General features: G+C 36.3%; 1 protein-coding gene across 2 annotated transcripts in view; it reads right to left on the reverse strand.

The window, feature by feature from the left end:
- Window positions 1-21470, reverse strand: part of ESR1 (estrogen receptor 1) — a 175992-nt gene that overhangs the window by 60753 nt on the left and 93769 nt on the right. For both annotated transcript variants that reach the window (XM_054822184.1, XM_054822185.1), the window contains one exon: window positions 13317-13433. In XM_054822184.1, coding sequence (XP_054678159.1) covers window positions 13317-13433 — 117 coding nt within the window. The remainder of the gene's footprint in view (window positions 1-13316; window positions 13434-21470) is intronic.

Raw genomic sequence — 21470 nt, forward strand, 5'->3', positions numbered from 1 at the left:
ACACTGGATTTTGTGGATACCAGATCTGAAAAAAAAAAGTCAGTATGAGTATGCATTCCTTCTGCATCACATCAGCAGCTTTTATTATCACAGATAGAAAGGTCTTTGAATCTGTATAAGCATCATACTCATCAGAGATTTATAGAAATTACTACTAACTCTTCACCTAACCCCTAGATGGACAAGCAACATAGCGATTTTATTATTCATTTTCTTGAACCAAATAAGAGTGAGTATCTCTCTGAAAAATGCAAGTGCCTCCAAATCTCCTTCAGCTTAATCAAATTTTATCTCTTTTAAAAAGAGATAATAGTGATGCACAGCCACTAATTCAAAAAAAGACAACTCTATCAAGCTACAACTTCATTGCCAAAAGTGCAATGATCCTGTAAGGGTTTTTAAATATATGAATGCATTAATTTTGATTCCACGGTTCAGCCAATAAAGGAATCTGAATTGCCAAATGTTATAAAAAAACAATATTCTACCAAAAATGGAAGTACTATGCATCTTGCAAAAGCTCTAAAACAATTTCCACTTGAGTTTTAAAGCTACAGGAGCCAAGATTTTCAAAGGCAGTTTTATAAAGCTTCATATGTAAATTCAGTCAGCCTTTCAGATAGAGAGGCAGGTTTCAAAACTGCTGAGTAATTATAAACCCCAGTCAGCAGAACCTGATCAGCAATAAAATTTTTATGTCTTTCTTATTGTTCACTATTCCAGAAATCCTAAGCACAACAGCTTATTGCTTCTTGTCTGGTTTGAAACACCCACCTGCTACCTGGAAAACTTATTGTGCTATATTGATTAACATGATACACAAAATGCAAAAGACTTTTCTTCTCTTTCCCCCACACGCACAACATTCACTCTGCTTGTTCGCACAAGGGGTGGGTAGCAATACGGAAACTGGATCTGCCTGTCAGTTTAAAGCCTATTCACTTGCAGCCTATTTATTATCCCATCTCTTCATGCTCCATTTCAGTTTTGCTGGAGTTCTGAACAGCTTTCCAATAGCTGCAAGCAAAAACTACAGGAATGTTATTTTCTACAAATAGTACCTTTCTTTGAAGGTTAAAACTCTCAGGTGACTTGTATATTTAACCTTGTCTTGTTCACTTGCAAATGCAGGAAAAAAACCCATTCCCCAATATTTTTGGAACAAAACCTACCCCAAAAGCCTACAGAATTCTAGTCCTCTAACTGTGTTTTAGTATACAGATTTTCAGCAAATCATTTTTTGACTGTCTGTATCAGTGGTGATGAATCATTGAAAAGGCTCCAGGCACTTCATGTGCGGATCCCAGCCTCGCAAACACAAACTCTCTTTGATCTGCAGTCTCCTGGATCACCTCAGAAACGGTGAGACATCAGCCCTGAGCAATGTCCACTACCTAGAAAACTTTGGACTTTCTTTAACTCTGTATTTCAAATACATCTCTGTGCTTGCAAACAATCTGCAAAATCAGTTGCTAGTGTCATCACATATTTAACAGTGGCAACAGAAACAAAGTTTTGCAATTTTCTGGAGGGCAAAGGATACTAATAAGATCATACCATAAGGTGGTTCAATATAAGTCATACCGATAATTTCTGTATTTTCTAATATTTGAGAATTTCACCTTGCAACTTTGACCATTAATATACTTTATTAATATATGTCATGACTGTATATATCATACACAGAAATTGATTTTCCAACGATTTAATTGTAGCTGCCATTGTGTGACATACACAAGTCACCTGACATCACTGTTCTAGTTTGGGAGCAGACATAACTGTTTTATTTTATAGACAAATATAAGTAGGCAGAATGCAATTACACAGATTGTGAATTTAGATAGGAACAATATCTCTTGTCTTGCAATAAGTGATAAGGATGTTGCAGCTGCTGTATTTTTCTCAGAATATCCCATTCAGTAAAACTGGCTTAGTCCAATGCTGTTTATCTTAGAAGACCCTTGCAGCAACATGAAACCAATTTAAAATCACCACCTTCTTTCAAGAAATCTAGAAGTTCATTATCATTGTGTAGCTGAATGATTAAAATTACATTGCCTTCGGAAGCAATTTCTTTTTTTAACTCTCTGTCAATAAACATGCAGAAGCACAGCAATCTCTCCAAGACAGGTATGGGAAGCACACGATGCGCAACCAGAAGTGGCCGCACATTTGACTTCAGAATTCCAAGTCCATACAGTGCGATGAGACGGTATTTTATGCTAGAAACTGCTATATAATGTCTATTGGAAATAGGAGGGTTTATTTCATGTTTTATAAACAAATAATTTTGCCTCATATTACATATGTTTTCTATGTGTATAATTAAGCAAAATTTAGTTTTACCTCCTGAACATTTGGGAAAATAAAGATATTTGGTGAGAGCTGTCACTCCACCTCAGGAGCTGATATTTGCAGGAGAACGAGGGAGAAGAAAAACTTTTCTTTGCTACTCTTCCTTATTTTAACACACCTTTCAAGGAACTGCTCTGCCGCTTCTCCTTCTGGCCCTGGAAGATAGGGCTGTAGCACCTAAGAATTCACAGGAAAATCAGAACAGATAGAAAGAAAAACTGAAACAGCTAGAAAGAGAACTGATGGAGATCTGAAGAGGGGAAGACAACTGAACTGATGTGGGCAATGAGATTAATTAATTCTTCTAGGATATATTTAATAATCAGGACTTAATTACTGGATTGGGAAGTAATTCTAATTGCTGCCTGTATAATTTCTCATCACTTTATACACTTGCAGAGGTGATGTACTCCATTCAGGTAATTACTATTATCTTTTTTTTCACGGTGTCTCTTTCTTGTTTCAGAAGGAAGACATGGTATTACCTTTTCTTTTCATGCAATGACTGAAACAAGTAAGTCTATCTTCACAAAATACTTGCTTTAGGATATAGCAGTCAGTATATCCATGTGTCTTTTCCCTCGAAAAAATTTAACTGCATCCTTTCCTTGCACTTGCTGAGTTCATACTTCACTACAGATTTTTAAAGTACTAAAAAAATAACTTTCTAATCCTTACCTCCTTTCATGGGCAATGCCTTCACAGAAAGAACTAGCCACTTGTCTCTCTCTATAGAAATACAGATTAGGAGTATTTTAGTTATTTGGGGCTTTTTAAATATATATATATGACCTACAGTAAAATTAATCTCATTTTTCATTGATCTGCAGTAAAATTCTGCTTTTAGTAGTTTCTGTAGTCATAACATGTATCATTATAAACATCATATGAGTAGAAAAAACCATCAGTGGTCATGGGTTGTAGCCATAAACATAAAGCTGTGACATCTCAGGTACTCTGTTATTAGAACATATTTTAATATCTTTCACCTGAAGATCTCAGGGCTCTTTTATTCATAATAGTTTTAACTTCTCAAAAACCCAAAACATTAAAATCAATGTACAAAAACTTAAAATAATACAGTGAGCAAGCAAGAAAATTAAAAGCAACACCTCAATCACCATTGGCAAATCTTACCCAGCTCATGTTGGTATGCATGTGTGTATTACTCAACAAACATTTCAAACTAAAACTTGAGGCACACAACAAGTTTTCTTTATCTAGCATATGCTAGACTTGATGCATGCAAACAACCGGGTTATCTGCAGATAGAGTCTTGGCTTTCACATTGTGAATCAGTGACAATAAAAAGGCTTTTTAACAAAATAACAAAAGATGGTTTTAATATTAGTGTTTACATATAGTCACAATTTGAGTAATGGCATCATAGTTTTCTACTGTTGCAAGGAAAACTTATATTCACTCCAACTGCATTTTAGGTTGTCTACTTCCTTAGGTTACCAGAAGATATCAGGTTTAGAGGGGAAGTCCAGGGAAATAACAAATCCACAAACTGTGAAATCCTATGACCCCTTTTTGACAAAGTACCATCAGAGAAGCAGTATGCTGTTGGACTAAATATTAATTAGTCAGAATATTTCAAATCACAGACAAAAATAATCTCTATCACAGTATCTAGCTTTTTTTTTGTCCCCTAACTGCTCAGAAACCCCATAAATGACATGGGAAATGTTTCACTACTCCTCACTAGCTTTCCATTACCACAAGTGCCTTGCCATTCTCCCGTTCCCACACACAGTTCACTGAGGTGGTGTTGACGGCATCAGTCACTGCCCCAGCCATGGGCACAAGAATGCAATTACTACTCAAAAGTCATTAGCACATAACTTTGAGCTGTACCACTAATGGTACATGGGCAGCTCTCTGCAAATCCGTGCAATAGTCGGTGCTCTACAAATTAACCTCCACTTCATATTTGACAGACATTCAGATGGCATCTCAAGCATTTAAACTAGTGAAAACAAAGTAGATTTGGAAACTTGACAAGTCAAAACATAAAGGCAAGCTAAGTGCCAGAACTGGAGAACCAGAGTTCAGTTTCTAGGCAGCAAGCATATAAGCAATAGCTTCCCATTCATACCAGTGTTGTTTCATGTCTTACTGGAACTATTTTGCAAAATAAGTAACTTTTAACCCAGGGAAGAAGCTTCTACTTAAAAAATGTTTGCTCAGAAATTCAATTTTAGCTTTGAAGATTTTCTTCCCTATTTGTGGCTTCGTGGTAATGCAGACTTTTCCTTTTACTGCTTGCTTTCCATTTCAGCAACACATCTGCTGCGTGTAGCTCCTAGGAGGAACAGGTTCAGAACAGGGCTGGTGGAAACATTATAGGAAAGGACAGCTTTATGCACAGGAAAAGACTGCAACACCTAGGTTAAACAGGATTACAAAATTAAGACCTTTGGTTCATAAATAAATTGGAGGAAAAATGTCACAGTGGGGATAGTGAGTGTGAGGATAGCGTGGGAAGTGTGCTGAAACCCCCTGTAGCTATCAAGAGTTTGTGGCCACACTCTGAAGGGAAAAAAAATCATGGCAGGAATGACTTTTGGTTTTTTCCTAAGAGGACAACAAAAAGATGGATGTATGATTGGGTTTGGAAACAGTGATAGGTAAATGGTTTACCAGCTAACCTCCCCGTCTGGAGCAACCTTTGAACGTGAGGCTCTTTGTCCACAGTTCTGCTCCTCGTCAGCAGACTCCAGATGATAAGAGACATTTGACACTTCCATAGAGACACACAGCCTTACAGCATTAATAGCCTATAATTTTGTCAGTTTGTCAGAAGAGTATTTCAGAAGTGCTTAGAAAAACCTTCTCTTCCAAACAATTTTGTAACTCTTCAAGACTGATCTACCTCATCAGAATTATGCTGAAAATTGCGAGAAAAGGAAGATCTGTTTTTTTGTAAAACCAACACTGCTTGAGAACAAAAGACTAAATGTATGTGGTAAATCAAAGAGATTATAAATAAAAAAGCATCTTCCAGAAATCCAGAGAGTCTATAGCCCAGTTGATGATCAGAGTATTAAAGGAGCAGAGAAGAACAGGCCATGGCAGAGAAGTCACACGAATCCTTTACACCAGTGTTCACAAAGGAAGAAACCAGATTTTTCTAGGCCAGAAACCCTTTATATAGGAACCTTTCTGAAACTGAAGTGAGAGCTGAAGAGGCTAGAAATCCACAAGCGTTTCTCAAATGTCCTAATGCGGGAGGGATTTACTAAACTGCTGGATAAGAGCTCTGGGACTCAGTCCAGACTGACTTTGGTGGCATTGCTGCCATTGGCAAAAGTAAGTGATTGCAAAAGGAAAACAGTGTGAACAAGCCAACAGTTCCCTTATGGGCACAAACGTGATTGTCATCTAAGCACAACTGGCCTTAGAGTCTAAAAGGTGGATGCAAGCAAGGTAGCTGTCTCCTAATGACCTCTTACAGTAATTTTGCTTTGCAGGAAGACCTCATGAGGCACACCTCCACTGAATTCAATAGGTTTTCATTGGAAATAAAATAAAATCTTGCAGCTCCCTCTAAAACATGAGGTCACTGTAGCTGCCGTACATAAGTAGACATCAGGAATATAATTACATTCTTGATAGATTTATAACAGATGGAGATTGCTGAAGCTACGACTGCAACGTAGGTCCTAATATTGTAATGTATCTTGGCATGATGGTCCTTCCAAGCTGATTTTGAGAGCTTTGAGATTTTGAGAGCTTTTCTGCTTGGTTCTCTCTAGATAAATACATTATTTGGCCACAGAGAAGTAACACCACTTTCCAAATTCAAATTTGATAGGCTTAATAAATTACTTCTTTTGAATATGATTCAGACAATCAGCCCCTTTATTTCATATTCCTTTCCCTTTTAGAAAATCAAACAGAAATGTAAATTGTGCTGAAAACCCAGGTGGGTTGACAATTACTTCAAATGAGAAACATTGTCTGAAATCTTCTAAAAAAATTAATCAGAATTTAATGTCTAATCTTGAACAGGCCTGCGTTAAATGACAGTGTTTAACAGCCTGGTTTCTGACAAGGATATCTAGAGCCTCAGTAGTATAAATAAATAACAGATTTGAGTTTGGTCTGTGCACCTGGATGTTGCAATTTTTTCTACTCCTGAGTGGTTGATGAATGCTGCATGTCTGTTTATGTGAGTGTTTTTTTCAAAAATGTCTCTCATCCTTTTCCGAACTGGGGCTTCTTTTCTCCTCTATAATCAGGACTACCTTCTATTAAAAGGGAGAGAGAGGGAGAGAAAGAGAAGCCGCAATGGGGGGATGCAGGGCCCAGAGCTTACATTCAGATATTCTGGTTCAACTCCTGGCTCTGCCACCAGTTTGCTCAGTGGTCAAGTCCCGCTGTGTATCACAGTGCTCTCATATTCCTATCAGCTACGCTGTAGATCATAACACTGGTCTTCCATGCTTAAGTTTTAGACTTAGTGATAAAAAAATGCTGTTAACAAGGCAAATGTAATTTGGAGTCTCTAATGACTATTCATAACGCAGAGTTTGAGAACCAATGATCTACAGAAGAAGATGCAAGACACAATTCATCCTAATCTGTATTTTGGTATTCAGTCTTTGGCATTCATGTGTTAAAGAGCATCAGAGGACATGTAGAAGAGAAGCAAGAGAAGTTCAATTAATCCATCATTCAGCTGAATCCCTTTCAGTGCTGACACTCCTGCACAAATCATACTAAGTTTTGGCTACAGTAAGTACGGCAACAGCCCCATTTCTAGGCAATATTTACAGTGAAGCCATAGTCCTTTCAGGGGTCACAATAAAGCCTTTAAAGGAACCATACATCAATTACGACTTGGAAAAGCCAAGTAGTTTTAGGAGTGTGAGTCCATTAGTATAATTCTCAAAGACAGCAAGAACTTGTAACTGCTACATTTTAGAAATTAGATAAATTAATTAGGTTATTGGAGCTATTTGCCCTGATACATCAGGACTGGTAGTGCTAGAATTGAACTGTAAATGCCTAACCAAGGGAAGAACCAGCTCTAGTACTCCCGGAATTTCTCAAGCTCAGCAAGGAGAAGACACCAGCTGTTCTGACGTGCATAGGCTTGCTCAAAACCAGCGAATGCACAGTGACACCCTGAGGAACCTGTGCTATGAACAAGTGGCAGACAGAGGTGGAGACACAGCAAGGATCCTAGACTTCATTTAAAATTAATCAGCAATTTAAATGGGGACTGTCTCATTGCTGCATCTATTCCCAAGTAATATCACAACTAAAATTATTCCTAATGAGGAATTTTTAAGTATGTAAAGGCCAAAAAAGCAAACGTAAACAAATATACAGATATAATTAGCTGTACGATCTCAAAAAAATGTTCAAGAGTAAAATATCAAAAATTCTGCAGTATTAAAAAAAATTTATATAACTAGCTATAGCATATAAATAAGCATAAGACAAGTTGTCCCACTTCCACCTGACTGTAAAAGGTCAACCTTGTCTAAATTCAGTGTTGAACCTGATTTGAGCAGGTGGCCCGATAAGAGACCTCCTGGAGTTCCTTCTAGCCCAGATAATTCTGTGAAGTGGAATAGGAAGATAAAGTATTTTTGGTGAAAGTGATCACAAAAATGCTCTCTCTTTCTTATTTTGGGGGCAGAACAGTGGAATGTTACGTTCTGGGACAATTCAATGGCAACAATCCACTTTGCATGTGTAAAAAGGGGAAAAAGAAACATTTCACTAAAAAGTCTGGTTTCAATTCCATCTTCTTTCCCAGGAGGCTGTTCTAAACTCACAAAACTTTGCTGCAAATGCTGCTTGAGTACATGCTATCAGCCCATCAATTACATCTTAAAAATGTACATTTCCTCATACATTTATCAGGCCCCACCTACACAGTTATTTGGCTGAGTACAGAACAGTATGTCTAATAAATATCATAAAGGTTCTGCTCAGACAAACCAAAATAGTTTCACATTGTTAATCCATTTTCCTTCATTCACTAATTTCTATTTTTAATATCATATTTCATTAAAAGATAATTACATGGAAAACTAGAAAGTCTGGAGCCCTTCCAGTGGTTGCATCAGACATCAATTTACCTCCGCTTTTGAGAATGATTTTAACAACTGTCTAGTCTTTTAGCATGAACAAATATAGCATTCGGCAAGGAAGCATAGCTCTCTCCATTTAAAGACAAAAATCAGCAAGGTTCTTGTCAGAGAGGATGGCAAATTTGCCAAACTTTTTTTTTCTTTTCCCTGTAAATATTTTTCTTAAAGTTCAGCAATATTGTCACACTGAACCAGACTGAATTCCCATGCGGTTACAGGTGGGTAACTACTTCAAGAGTATGTAAGAGAAAAACTGAAAGCCTCCAGTCCCCAGACTCCAACCTCTAGAACTTAATGAACATTTCTACAGGCACCTGGCATGTGGTTACAGCACACTGTTATGGCAAACACAGACTTTTATTCCCTGGGCTGTACCACAGCAATCTCTGAAGGGTTCTTAGATACTTTGTGAGGGGAACACTGAAGGATACAGGCTTCAAATGCGCTGTAATGCTGTAATTTCATTTTCACAAGAAACACTCAGAATCTTCTCTCTACAACATGAAATTTCAGGCTGTTCAAAGACAGTAAATACCCCTAGTCATATACATGAGCACCATCTGGATCTAGCACACAAGCACTCAAATCCTTGATTGCCACATTTCATCCGACTTGAGGTTGGGAAACCATCAGCACTCGACAACTGACAGAATTGTGTAGGTCTCAGGGTGGCTCAAAATGGACTATATCGGGCAAATAACTGATTTTTCATTAAAGACCTAGCATTTAACATCATGGCAAATTTTTGCCATAGCCACTTATTCCACCAGCCCTCTGTTGCTCTGATCCGACAGAGCACTTGATGTTAAATCTGCCTTGTCATACATGAAAGGAGGGGAAGAATGTAGCAAGCTAATAACTAGAAATTCGCATTCATTTACCACACTATAAAAATAATTAATTAATAAATAAAAATAAAAATAAGGTGCTTTTGATTTCAGAGAATGAGGTCCTTTGGATCCAAGTCATCAGAAAGCCATGAAACAATGAAGAAATGGAAAATTAGATCTATATTGGAGCAGAGATCACCTGGACCATATATATGGTTGGAGCTTCAGGATTGCAACTGCCATAAAAACTCAATTTGGAAGCTGGTACCCCCCATCTCATGAAATAGTAAATTGGAATATGCTTTTCCAAACCAGAACAGAAACAACCTTCAAGAAAGCATCACTGGATCATAAACAAAAACAAGGCTACTCTTCTCTGCTACCCAACTGGAAGAGAGAGGGACATGACAAGGAGCTTATTCCACATGACTACTTTATCCACACATACAGACAGGGGTGTACAGACTAAATAATAACATATAATTTTAAGATCTTTTTGGCTTATTCAGAAAGAGAGAGTGAAGCATTTGGACAAAAAATAACAGCAATAAATTCTGCCTCAGATGCTGACTACATCAGCAGAGATCCTGGCAGTCTAATTGTCTCTCAAAGCAGCACAGTAACTGATGCAGAAGGAAACACTTGCAAACATAAGAGGAGAGAAAGAAAATAACTCTTCAGTACTGAAAGAAGTTTTTAGAAGATGAAAGAACAGCAGGACAAAAAACCTGATAAAATTTCCACAAAAAGTCATAAATAAATGTTCCTACAGCATAGCTCAAGAGCCACTCGAAGCCTGCATTTTTTTCTGAGCTCCAAAAACATTTCAGTTGTCCACTCTATTAAAAATAATATATACAAACTGCATTGTGACATGCTATAAGAAAAACCTAAGTAACCATAGCTTATAACCTATGTCTAAAATTAACCACACATTTAATCAAGATTTTATCTAGTTTCCCCCATATTTACTGAAACTCAATAATTAATTTCAGGTATTGCTCAGAAGTTAAATGATAGATAAAAGTCACAAGTTAGCAGCCTTGACTATTTATTAAGAAACCTCAGCTAATTCAGTGCAGAAGGAAAACTGAGATTACATTTAGAGAAAAGAAAGATTACAGCTGTTTTCCACTACGTCTAAAAGGTATATAATCATAAGCAAATTGTGGAGATAGGTATAGAAGTGAGATATGACACAACTGAATATTTTTCAAATGTATGATAGAATTAATGCCTTTAAACAAGGCAAATCCTTCAATATGAACAAAAGGAGATTATTTAAATTAAAAGATTCAATCAATAGAACTAGGAATTATACGAGAAAAATGTGGACCTTGAGTTAACCACAGCAGTACGTGATTCACTTATGTTGAAGAAAAGTGTTACTATAAGAGATCTATTAAAAAAGAAAAGCTTAAAAGATCTTCTCAGAGAAAACAAAAAACAACCAAAAATATTTAAAGACGTTTAAAAGTTAACACTTTAAAAGCTAACCAGATGGCATATCAAGAATATTCACTTAATCTTTATCTTTGCCTAAGAGAAATGTCACAATTACCAAGTACTACCTAAAGAAAAGGATTTCTTTCTCCCACAGCTATGGGGACAATCCAGGATCGGTAATGACTCCAGCAGAACCTTGAATGCTTTACTTCATCCTACATTAACTTTACCTTTCTTGAATACTTCATCTACAGGCATGCCAGATTTATAACCTGCAACTGAGGGATCTCAAGAAATTTTTCCCAGACTTCATAAAATAAATATTCTTAAACTCTTGCCTACGGATGTCCAGTGATGGACTTCCTTGCATTATTAATGGTCCTATAGGAGCACACAGAATTTATGCACCTGATCTCCTTGTTGTAAATTGTGAGCTTAGTTAAAAAAAACCAAGCAAACAAAAAAATCCCACATTGACTATTTTTGAACTGCCAGTTGCTGTAGAGACTATAGAAATCTTAGAGCATTGTAAAAGGAAATGATGAAATCCACAGGACTTTACTCAAGTGAGGGCCACTGTATGAAATAAAAATTCCAGAACATCTATCTTAGAAAGAAAATTTGGACAAAATTGCAGTCTTTTTTTTTTGGACTTCTTTAATCTACAGAATGCTAGTTGAAAATTCTGTGCAGTTTTTAAGTGATTGAAACAATTACATATGGAACACTGAAAAATCTATTACAACAGGTATCATAGAGAATAGATATGAAAAGCATCAAACTGGTATAGTGGATCATTAATTAAATACCTATGAATGTAAATGGATGGAAATGAATGCAAATGGTGCCAAATGAAATATGTAATATCATCAACATAAAACATAATGATATATCTTAACTATGATCTGCCATATGTACAAGGGTCAAAGCTAAAGCTAAATGGAAAATTTAGGTACGGGATTTTCTGATTTTAGTTTGCCTTCTCTGAAACTTTAACTTCTCCGGACCATAGCTGTGATACTAATTATATACATTTTACTTTAAAGAGTTCTAGCTGTATACACCAGGCTGTTAAGCCAGAAACAAAAAACCTCTGGATCCATAAACTAAATGTCATGAAAACAATCTGCTACTGTCTTATGTGTTAGAATTAAAAAGAGATTTGACACCTTCCTCCTGCTTGCATCCCAAAACTGGGATTAACAAGATCAGGCTCAGCTCTTGCCTAATTCCTGAGTTGAGAAAAATGCAGATTCAACCTCAAAGCACAGCACCAACTGACTAGTTTTCCTTTACTCTTTCCCCTTTGCTCTTTCTCCCACGATTCCCAGACTTGGTCTACCTTGACCGCACAGACTGAACTTATAAACAATCCTTTGCTGTGGGAAGGATAAACATGATGAGCTACTCCTCTCTTGCCCCAGATTTTTTGTGGAATAACTAAGCATTAGGTGTGCCAGAGAAAGGGAGAACCAATCTCTAATTTAAGAATTAGCTCCTTTCACACATAAGACAGTGAAGGGCTCTAATCCTTTCTCTTCTGAGCACTTACTAGTTTGCTACATTTTTCTATAGAAACAGGTTTCAATAAAGCTAGTGATTACTCTTCATTAATAAAAGCCATCTGAAATTTTTAGTAGGCTACAACAAGGTTTTCTTCTGCTTTAGAGCAAATATGAAACTTTATGATTTCCTGTTCTTAAACATCCTTAATTCTTAGGAGTTTGGCTTTTTCAAAAGGATTGAAAATAGCTAACTCCTGTCTGCTTTTGACAAACATAAGGTACTGTAACTTAGAGGAGAAAGGCAGGTATCATGATCAATCCAAAACTACGTTACAAAAGAACTCTTCCATCTAAGAACACACCATAGCAATTGTTCAGTGTTGGCATGTATTTCTAATTTTGCCTCCAAAAGTTAAACATTGTGTATATACATAAAGTAATTTAGTGGTATTCCACTTCAGCCTAAGCATTCAGTGTCTGATTCTTCTTCTCTGACATCATTATTACATAAATATGTTCCAAGAAAGTGGCATTTGTCTCAGTTTTTATAAAATGAGTAGCTTTTAATATTGTGGGGTTAAATTAATTCACGTATAAAATATGTGTACGGTACTGGAATAGAGAAATTGACTTTCCCTTCCAGAATTCACAGAACAAGTATTACATATTCAGAAGTTTATTTTAATGAATATAGACCGATCTGAGACTACCAGTGCTTTTCACACTGGACAGCAAAATGCTACAAAATCTTGGGTTAAGTTTCATTCATCGTCATCTGGAGTCTATCATGAGAGACAAAAAAATAATGAATTAAAAATTATTAACAGAAGAATCCTAACTCCATCAAAGTCAATGTTCCTATTAATTTTGATGCAAATTTGGGCAAGAATAATAACATGGTATTTGGAGGTTTTTATTTTTTATTTAATTGTTCTTTGATTTAATACACTTCAGCTCAATAAAATTAGTTTCTTCCTCCTTTAGGAGCCATATCAGCTGTCCAATGAAGTTAAAAGACAGGAAGGCAGACACCAATGCTGAGGATGTGTTGATTGCTGTGTACATACCACCTTTCATCATTCCCACTTCATAGCATTTTCTTAGCCGGCAAGCCTGGCAACTCTTTCTTCTGTTCTTGTCGATGGTGCACTGGTTAGTAGCAGGACACATGTAGTCGTTGTGCCCTGTAAAACCAGAGGGGAAATAAGGACGTCAGTTATACACAGACATAACAAAACTGCCTATAATACTCTCTTATTTTTCATTGAGTATTCACTATGGCATCTAAAATCTCAGGAAGAAGGTGGGGTTACCATCATAATCAATCATAAAAGTATTGATATGGATAGTGAAACTAACATCTATTCACAATACATTTATTCGTAAGTTCTTTGAAAGTACTATTAAAACACAAATTATAACTTCTGTAGAATAATTAAAATAATGAACAATGAAAGCAGTCACAAAAGAGGATAGATTAATATGAACAAGTCCCTTGATTTCCTCACTTTTAGCCTGAGAAATACAATGCCATCTGGTCCATATGCCTGTGCTGATGTTTAACCAATAGACTGCATAAAATGGTTAGAGGTTTATAGAATTAAAAAGGCCTATGCACAGAACATTTTTTGATATCTGCCACAATCTGGGGCAGTTAAGAAACAAACAACAACAACGTCAAATAGAAGCAACAACCATCAATTAATTGTATCTCAGGGATAAATCAGACTCTAATTCCAACTGCATGTCTACTGATATATGCAAAAACTTTTTGTCATAACAAATTCTTAAATTACCATATGCTGCAACCACGTTTGGTACTGGTACCTTTCCCTTCAGAGCTCCACTTCCTTATTTATTACCTTCTACATCTGAATTCTCATTAGAAACATTTTCAGCATACCATAATTTCTTACTGCCAACAAGCCTCTATTCCAATTTTCTCTTAAAAAATGTCTCCTTAAACCTGCTATAAAATTACTTCCCAACCATAGAAAAAGTTTAACAAGGACAAAAAAACCTATCCAAAAACATCTTATTGGTGCTCTGTATTCCTCTAAACACAACTAAGGTACAGCCCACGACGAAACAATTTTACTGCAGAACTGTTTGTTCTTTCTTTCAGGTCAAGGGATCAGCTTGAGGTAGAGTGGAGGTTTGACAGAGGCCTTGGTCTCATCAAACCATCTATCCTTGACTAGAAATTAGAAAATAGAGTAAAAATTACTATCAGATTACACCACAAACATCTGCTCTCTAATGCTGCATAACTGGGATCCAATCAATATAAGCAGCCAAACTGTAAACTTGTTAATATATTGACAGCTGACTATACACTGTCTCAAATAGAATTATTTTTTAGCTCTACTTGACATAACAGTATAATACTGGAAAAATCTGAATCCACAGGCTTTGCTCTAGGACTGAGGTAAAGAGGTAGAACAGAAACACTACCTCAACCTCAGCGTGAAAGACCATTTTAATTTTCAGTTCCTCTGGTAGGATACAGACTGTTCTATATCTGATTCAAAACATTTCACATATAAGGAAAAAAAAAAATTGAGTCAGAAAGAAAACAGGCTCAACCATACAAAAATGCACTATCTACAGGGAAAAGGAGCAAAAAGGGAAAGCCATGTTTTTAAGAAAATGCACTTTTATTAGGTCACATTAAACAGCAGCAAAAGACTGTAACACATGACTTCAATCACCAGCCTTGTTTTATAAGCCAAGCTCTGAAATAGCATGAGAGAAAGATGGAAAACTTTAATTACTCTTTTTAAAAACAAAGAAAGACTTCGACAGAGTATCTCATCTTCTTCCTAGTGAAGTTAAAGGGTAAATTCACAGGGGAAATGAGTGCAGGATCTGAATTCAGCCATTCTTTTTCACAGTGCTTATGTGAGTGATAGACTTTATTATGCTCTGAACCTAGATTTCCTTTTGCAAACTGCAAGCATTTGGGAACAGGCATTTGGTTTGTAGAATAGTACATAAAATAATCCTATTTGTGATAGAGCTACAGTCCCTACAGAAATTAACGTGATTCATACTATCATATTTTTACATTGAAAAGTTTTATCTTAAATATATGCTTTAATGGTTAGCATAAGTAGTCTGTTTTCATGCATATGATGTGCACTTTAAACAACCCACTCTTCTTTCAAAGTGCTTGACAGATTTCATAGAATAAAACCTGTAACATTTTGAATGCAAAAAAGGAAAGATCTGTGTGTGAGGAGCATACTTCTTCAGATTATGAATGCCATAGTAATGTCATTGTTTAGACTTCATATTTGCTGTAAAACTAGGAAGAAGATAATGCATTTAATATTTCTCAGAACTTTTGGTTTAGTTTAACCAACGTGCCTTCAGGAGACTGGAAAAGATGCAAGCAACCAGAAGAAAATGTTTGATAATTAGAGTATACAGTAGACATTATTCTCAAACTAATCAGGGAAGAAGAAAGAAATTAAGGGAAGAAGGCAGAAACTTTTCCTGCTTCTTCACAATACCATCTGATTTCAAGTATTCAGTCACAGGAAGTGAGGAAGGAAGTTTCCTTTGCAAGGCACAGACATGGACTAGGCAGTCTAGCTTGGGGTGGCATGGAAGGGAAAAAGGTAGAACACAATTAAGGATTAGGTAACACAAAGGCAAGTTTTATTTTAAAGTGAAATACTATAACTCAATGACTCTGCTGTAAAGTGAATTGTCTTTTAACTATTCTACCTTTTATTTTATCCTTAAAACTCCTCTCTTGGCAAAGTTGATTCTGAACAATATCTGACTTACTAGAAGGGATTTCTCACTGGTGGGAATTGTCAGTGTAAGAGTGGGACACATCAACAGGTGCCCAGCTGCCCTGCACTTCATTTTCATTTTATCCAAAGAGTAAGATGTGCTAGAGCAGCTAATTGGAAGTGTTCAAGGCCAGGTTGGATGGGGCTTTGGGCAACCTGCTCTAGTGGAGGGTGTCCCTGCCCATGGCAGGGGGGTTGCAACTAGATGATCTATAAAGTCCCTTCCAACCCAAACCACTCTATGATTCTATGATTAATTAGGCCATTTGGCTAGTTGGTACTGAGAGGATGAAATGTCTTCAGTGATCACTGATACACATAAAGAGAAGCACGTGCCACTTGGACTCTGTGGTCTTATTAGTTAGGGGTTTTTGTGGTTTTGTTTTTGTGGTTTTGTTTTTGTGGGTTTTTTTAATAAATTATCAGATAACCTGCACAAAATTAAAGACAGTGAGTTTAATAGGGTAGAGCCCCTAGTTTTAATCCCCCCATATGTATGACTTGTACTGTCATGAGCTGCAAAGGAACAGTTTAAGGGAGCTTGAGGAGGTGTGGTCTGTTTTTCTTATGATATCTCACACATTGTACACTTTAAAACAGTAAAAATAATATTAAGTATTTGTATAACACTTTATTATTTGCTAAGGTCTTTCCAGAACAGGGTACAAAGACCTGGCTCTTTTCTCAAAGCACTAATTTCAGATGTGACAATCTGTATGATAAAGACCAAGAGTGGAAGGGGGATGATGAGGAAGCAAAGTGTCAACAAGAAAATAATGGCTGAAATTAGGATCATTTTGAGTTTATTCTAACCCAGCCTGTCATAATCAGAGCTTTTTCTTACTGCACATGCAGTCTGACTTTCTCTCATCACCATGAGCTATGTGACTAGTATTTATGTTCAGAGACTCATCGCTGTCCATCTAAGGGTTCTCAGGATAACTGTGGTGTATGCAACAGCAGCACATGCTTGAATTGGAGTGGATGGATGATTTATCTCTGAGGGCTTCAGTCAGCAAAACACTCCATATTTCCATAAAGTTAAGAGTTACTACATTCAGTGGAACATTTAAGCATCTGTGTACTTCTAGCAAGTAGTCTCAGCACAGTATACACGGTTAAAGTTACGTACGTGCTTGAGAGTTTCACTGAATTCCAGCTTTCAAGAGCTGAGTTCATTTTGTCTTTGACCAACAAGGATGAAAATTGGGGCCCTATTAATTTATCAATGGCAATTAGCATAACACAGATATATTTTTTTCCTTAAATGTGTAAACAGTTGCCATATTATATTCCAATAACCATCAATATTAGCCTGAGGGAATGATTAGTTTAAGCAGTACAAAAGTTGTACAAAAAAGTGAAATAAAGAAACCAACATGTCGGCATGTCAGCTTAAGAATGCTTAATGACAATTCTACAAAGCCAATAAAGGAATATTTTTGTCAGGTAAATTTTGTATGACATCTAAGCTGATGTAGTTGAATTGACTCATTACACATTTCATACAAAGCCAGTAATAATTATCATACTTTGACTAATGTGTGTGTTTCCTTTAGTTATTCTTTTATTTTCAATCCTCATGTCACACAAATTTCTTACACTACCTCCATAAGGCGACTGCCAGGTTAGCTGTTATCTGTGGAAGCACTGGGTCCTTCTATGATCTTATTCTGACAATGAAATTAGCAGAATTTCATAAATGTAGGTGAAGGGAAGGCTAGAATGTAGACTTTATCCACATCTTAGGGTGCCAAGCAAGTGACAAGTGGGAAGACTACAAACAAAAAGCAGAAGCTTGGATAGAATAGCCTCAACAGTAAGAGGAAAGTCTTCATAAACAGTAAAAAGAAAAAAAAAAAGAAAAAAAAAGATAGCACCTGCACATTGCATGTGCTAACCCAGTATGAACAAATGTTGAATGTAAAATTAAAAGTTATATCAATGTTAAGTTAAAGTGCCCCAATAAAACTGCACTGATTGATTTTAAAATCTCACTCCTTCCTAACAGGTTTCACAAAAGAACAGAAGGTTATGTCTTATTCCTTTATAAGCACAGACACTCAAATTCACATCTTAATTACCCTCAGACAAGGTCTTTGGATTTGAAACTTGGGTTGTCGTTCTCTTAGCAACTACCCAGCACTGCTGAGAAGATTCATCATTTTCTGTTTTTAAACCAGCAAGACATTACTACATGTGACAGTAAGGAAAAGGGCCTAGAAGATTGTAAAACATACTTCCTTTGCATCCAGTGAGGAAGTCGACCTTCTAGGCATACCTTGGAAAGAAAGATCACAGAACCACTGAAGCATGAGAAAGGATGAAATGTTAAAATCTATATGCTATTATGTCCTTCAGCTGTGTCATGTAGCCCCCACACTGAGTGTTTGCCTTCTAGTGGAATCTTCTTGCCTTCCCATATGTATAGCACTGTTCACATAAGCAGTTAATTCAAGCCAAATGATTATGATACTGACCTTTCCTTTAACCTTTCCATATACTACTTCAGCTAACAGGAAAAATGAAGAAAGAAGAAAAAGAATGGGCATTTCATAAGAAAACCAAACCTGCTGCTATCTCACTAATTTAATAACACATTAATATATACATGGAGAAAGGGTGATATATAAAAAGTAAAACATTATTTAACTTTATAAATACATAAATATAAAATTATATTTTCTACTCCAGCAGATAATTTAAAAGTTTTTATTATTGCCCTTAGTCCTAAAATTTCAATTGGTGTTTCATCTACTTTTTCAGGATCATGATACCATGTCCAAAGTCTACTTCTACCCCAATTCCATTCCCATCTTTTTTAATTTTAGACGAAGTAACAACATAGGAAGTATATGTTTTCCTCATGACAAATAAAAAAAGACGCCAATCCAGATCCCAATCTCTACAAAATCTGGCAAGGAGTGTGACATCTAGTTTCTGTTCCCCTATCTGATAAATCACAATTGTTTTAAATCCTTGGCACATGATTAAACCAACAGCTGTATTAAAGGAAAAACTCCCACAATGTATTACTCACAACCATCTCAGATGATCCCTCCAGAGACAAAAAGCATTTTCAGAGAGAGCTGTAGGCAAGCCATGGCTATCTTATTCCCATAGACTTTGAATCAAATCTGTTGTATTTTTAGCTCCCCAGTTTATTTGAGCTAAAATGGGAAGGGGTGGAATTCTACTACAGAAAACTCCCACAAATAATATAAAGAGGCCAAAAAAGTTAAAACTATTGCAGATTACTCTTGCGCACTTAAAATCCAATCAATTGTTAGCAACAAGAAAATTAATATAACTCTACTTTTATTCCAGGTATAACATCAGGTTTGGGATTGTGATGGGACCTATTGAATAAGTTTAGCTAGTCTTATTTTATAGTTGGAACTTTGGTACCTGAGCGGTCCCTGGTATCACAAAGTTTGCAAGGAGCTGCAATGTATTTATCCTCACCTGTACCCCTGTAAAGGAAGTGCCGGTATTTGTATATTACTGGGAGCGGGGGACGGGATTCTCACTGCGCAGAGCGTGCAGTGGACATGGGCATTTCTAAGCACAGTGAGTTTTCTGCAGTAAAGTCTGGGAAACTGAAACTGCAGTACAGTCAACTCCTGGTTTGTGAAATTATTATATGAATCTTTAACATCAGTATTTTGACAAAAAGTCTCTTTTCTGCCTATGTACTGTTTTCTCATGCAAAGTAAAACCTAGTTATGCTCTTCTTTCATTTACTGACATACATCTGTGCTCCTTGGTTTCCTCACTTACACCTTAATATCACTGATGCTCTATAGAATATTCATCCATTTTGTAATCAGAAGGATCAAGAAAGATAACTTAGTCTGTTGTCCTGCATATCTCTAGCCATATTTTAGAGTGGGGATTAACTGCGTTATTTATGACAAAGGAAGTCCAATTATTTCAACAATTTTTGACTAAACTAAATCAAATATCTGAGAGAAATACATAATCTTATTCAAAGAATTCAGACAATGAGATATTTACTATATCTGTTACTAAATTATACCATCAGTAAATTGCCATGCTAGTTCTTTTACGGTAGCTCTGAACTGGTACACATACTTCAATAAAGTTTGTTAATAGTCTCCTTTTGGAACTAAATTATGTCAAAGATCACTTCATGCACTTCCAGTACATTTGTCATTTTAGTGATCTTACACAGTTCTCTCTAGTTTGATTTCTACTTTTCAAAAGTGACTGCAAAGGACAACTTAAACCTACAGAAAGTCTGAAACTTCGTGGGAGTGCAACTTACGGAGCCAGTTTAAATCAATAAACCCACCTGAGTTAAATGAGGTTACAAAAACATGTTTCTCTTCACACTCTCTAAAACCCATTGGAACAGTTAAGCACTTTCCTGCTGGACATGTTCTCTTGTAATTTGTAAATGTAAAGCTCTTTTTTTTTTTCCCCCTCATGTGAATATTTTGAACTGCTGACAGGCTGGGCCCTGAGCTAGGGATAATGTGAGTTTCCAAATGAAATATTCATTAAATACTTGCAACACAAAATACTGTTTAAGTTTTTTGTTGCTTGATATGGCACAACAATCATATTTCAGAGGAAGTAAATCACCATTAAAGCTAATAATACAGGATACATTAAATATGGTTTCTAAGGGCTAGGAATTTTGACTAGGAGGTGGCAAAAGCTTTGGACTTGGCAGAGGAAGAACCAGTGACCATTTATAAAACCAGATAACAATCACTGAGTGTTCTCTGCTTTCTGGTAAAGTGTGTTGCCCAACTTCAGAAAGGCTTTCAGCATTGCCTGGAGTGACATTTCACGTGTCAGCTAGGAAAATATAGTTTAGATGGTTTCAGGAAAACAGTCTCAGGGAAGAACTATCAGAGTTCACATTTACAATGGAAGCTGATATTGAATGAGGCTCCATAGCGTCTGTCCTGGATCCAGTTCTATACAGTATTTTCCTCACTGATGGGAAATGGACTGGAGTATTTATTTTATTAAATGTTATTCATTTGTAGATGACATTTATATGTGTTAGAAGAATAGAGAAAAGACCAGACTACTCTGCTAGTCAGACAGAAATAAATCTGAAATAAATGGCAGGAGTCTACAGGATAAGAATTCTAAATTATCTTGGCAAACTGGAGATAGCATATGGGAAAAAGCAGCGCAAAAGTAAGGACCAGTACAAACCACTACATTAAAAAAGGAATAATCAGATGCATAAAACAAAATGGGAAAGAAGTTTCTTCTCCAGAAAAGTATGCTTGAGTTTATTCTGCATCACACACTGATTATGAGTGAACAGTGTCATGTTTTTGTAAATAAGGCAAACATTACAGTGTGATGGATGTAGACAAATACCACTAGCTGAGCTTGTAAGGTAATCTTATTGCTCTGTTCAGGACTTGTAAA

The sequence above is a fragment of the Grus americana genome, chromosome 3, assembly GCF_028858705.1.
Source record: "Grus americana isolate bGruAme1 chromosome 3, bGruAme1.mat, whole genome shotgun sequence".
Taxonomy (NCBI): Eukaryota; Metazoa; Chordata; class Aves; order Gruiformes; family Gruidae; genus Grus; species Grus americana.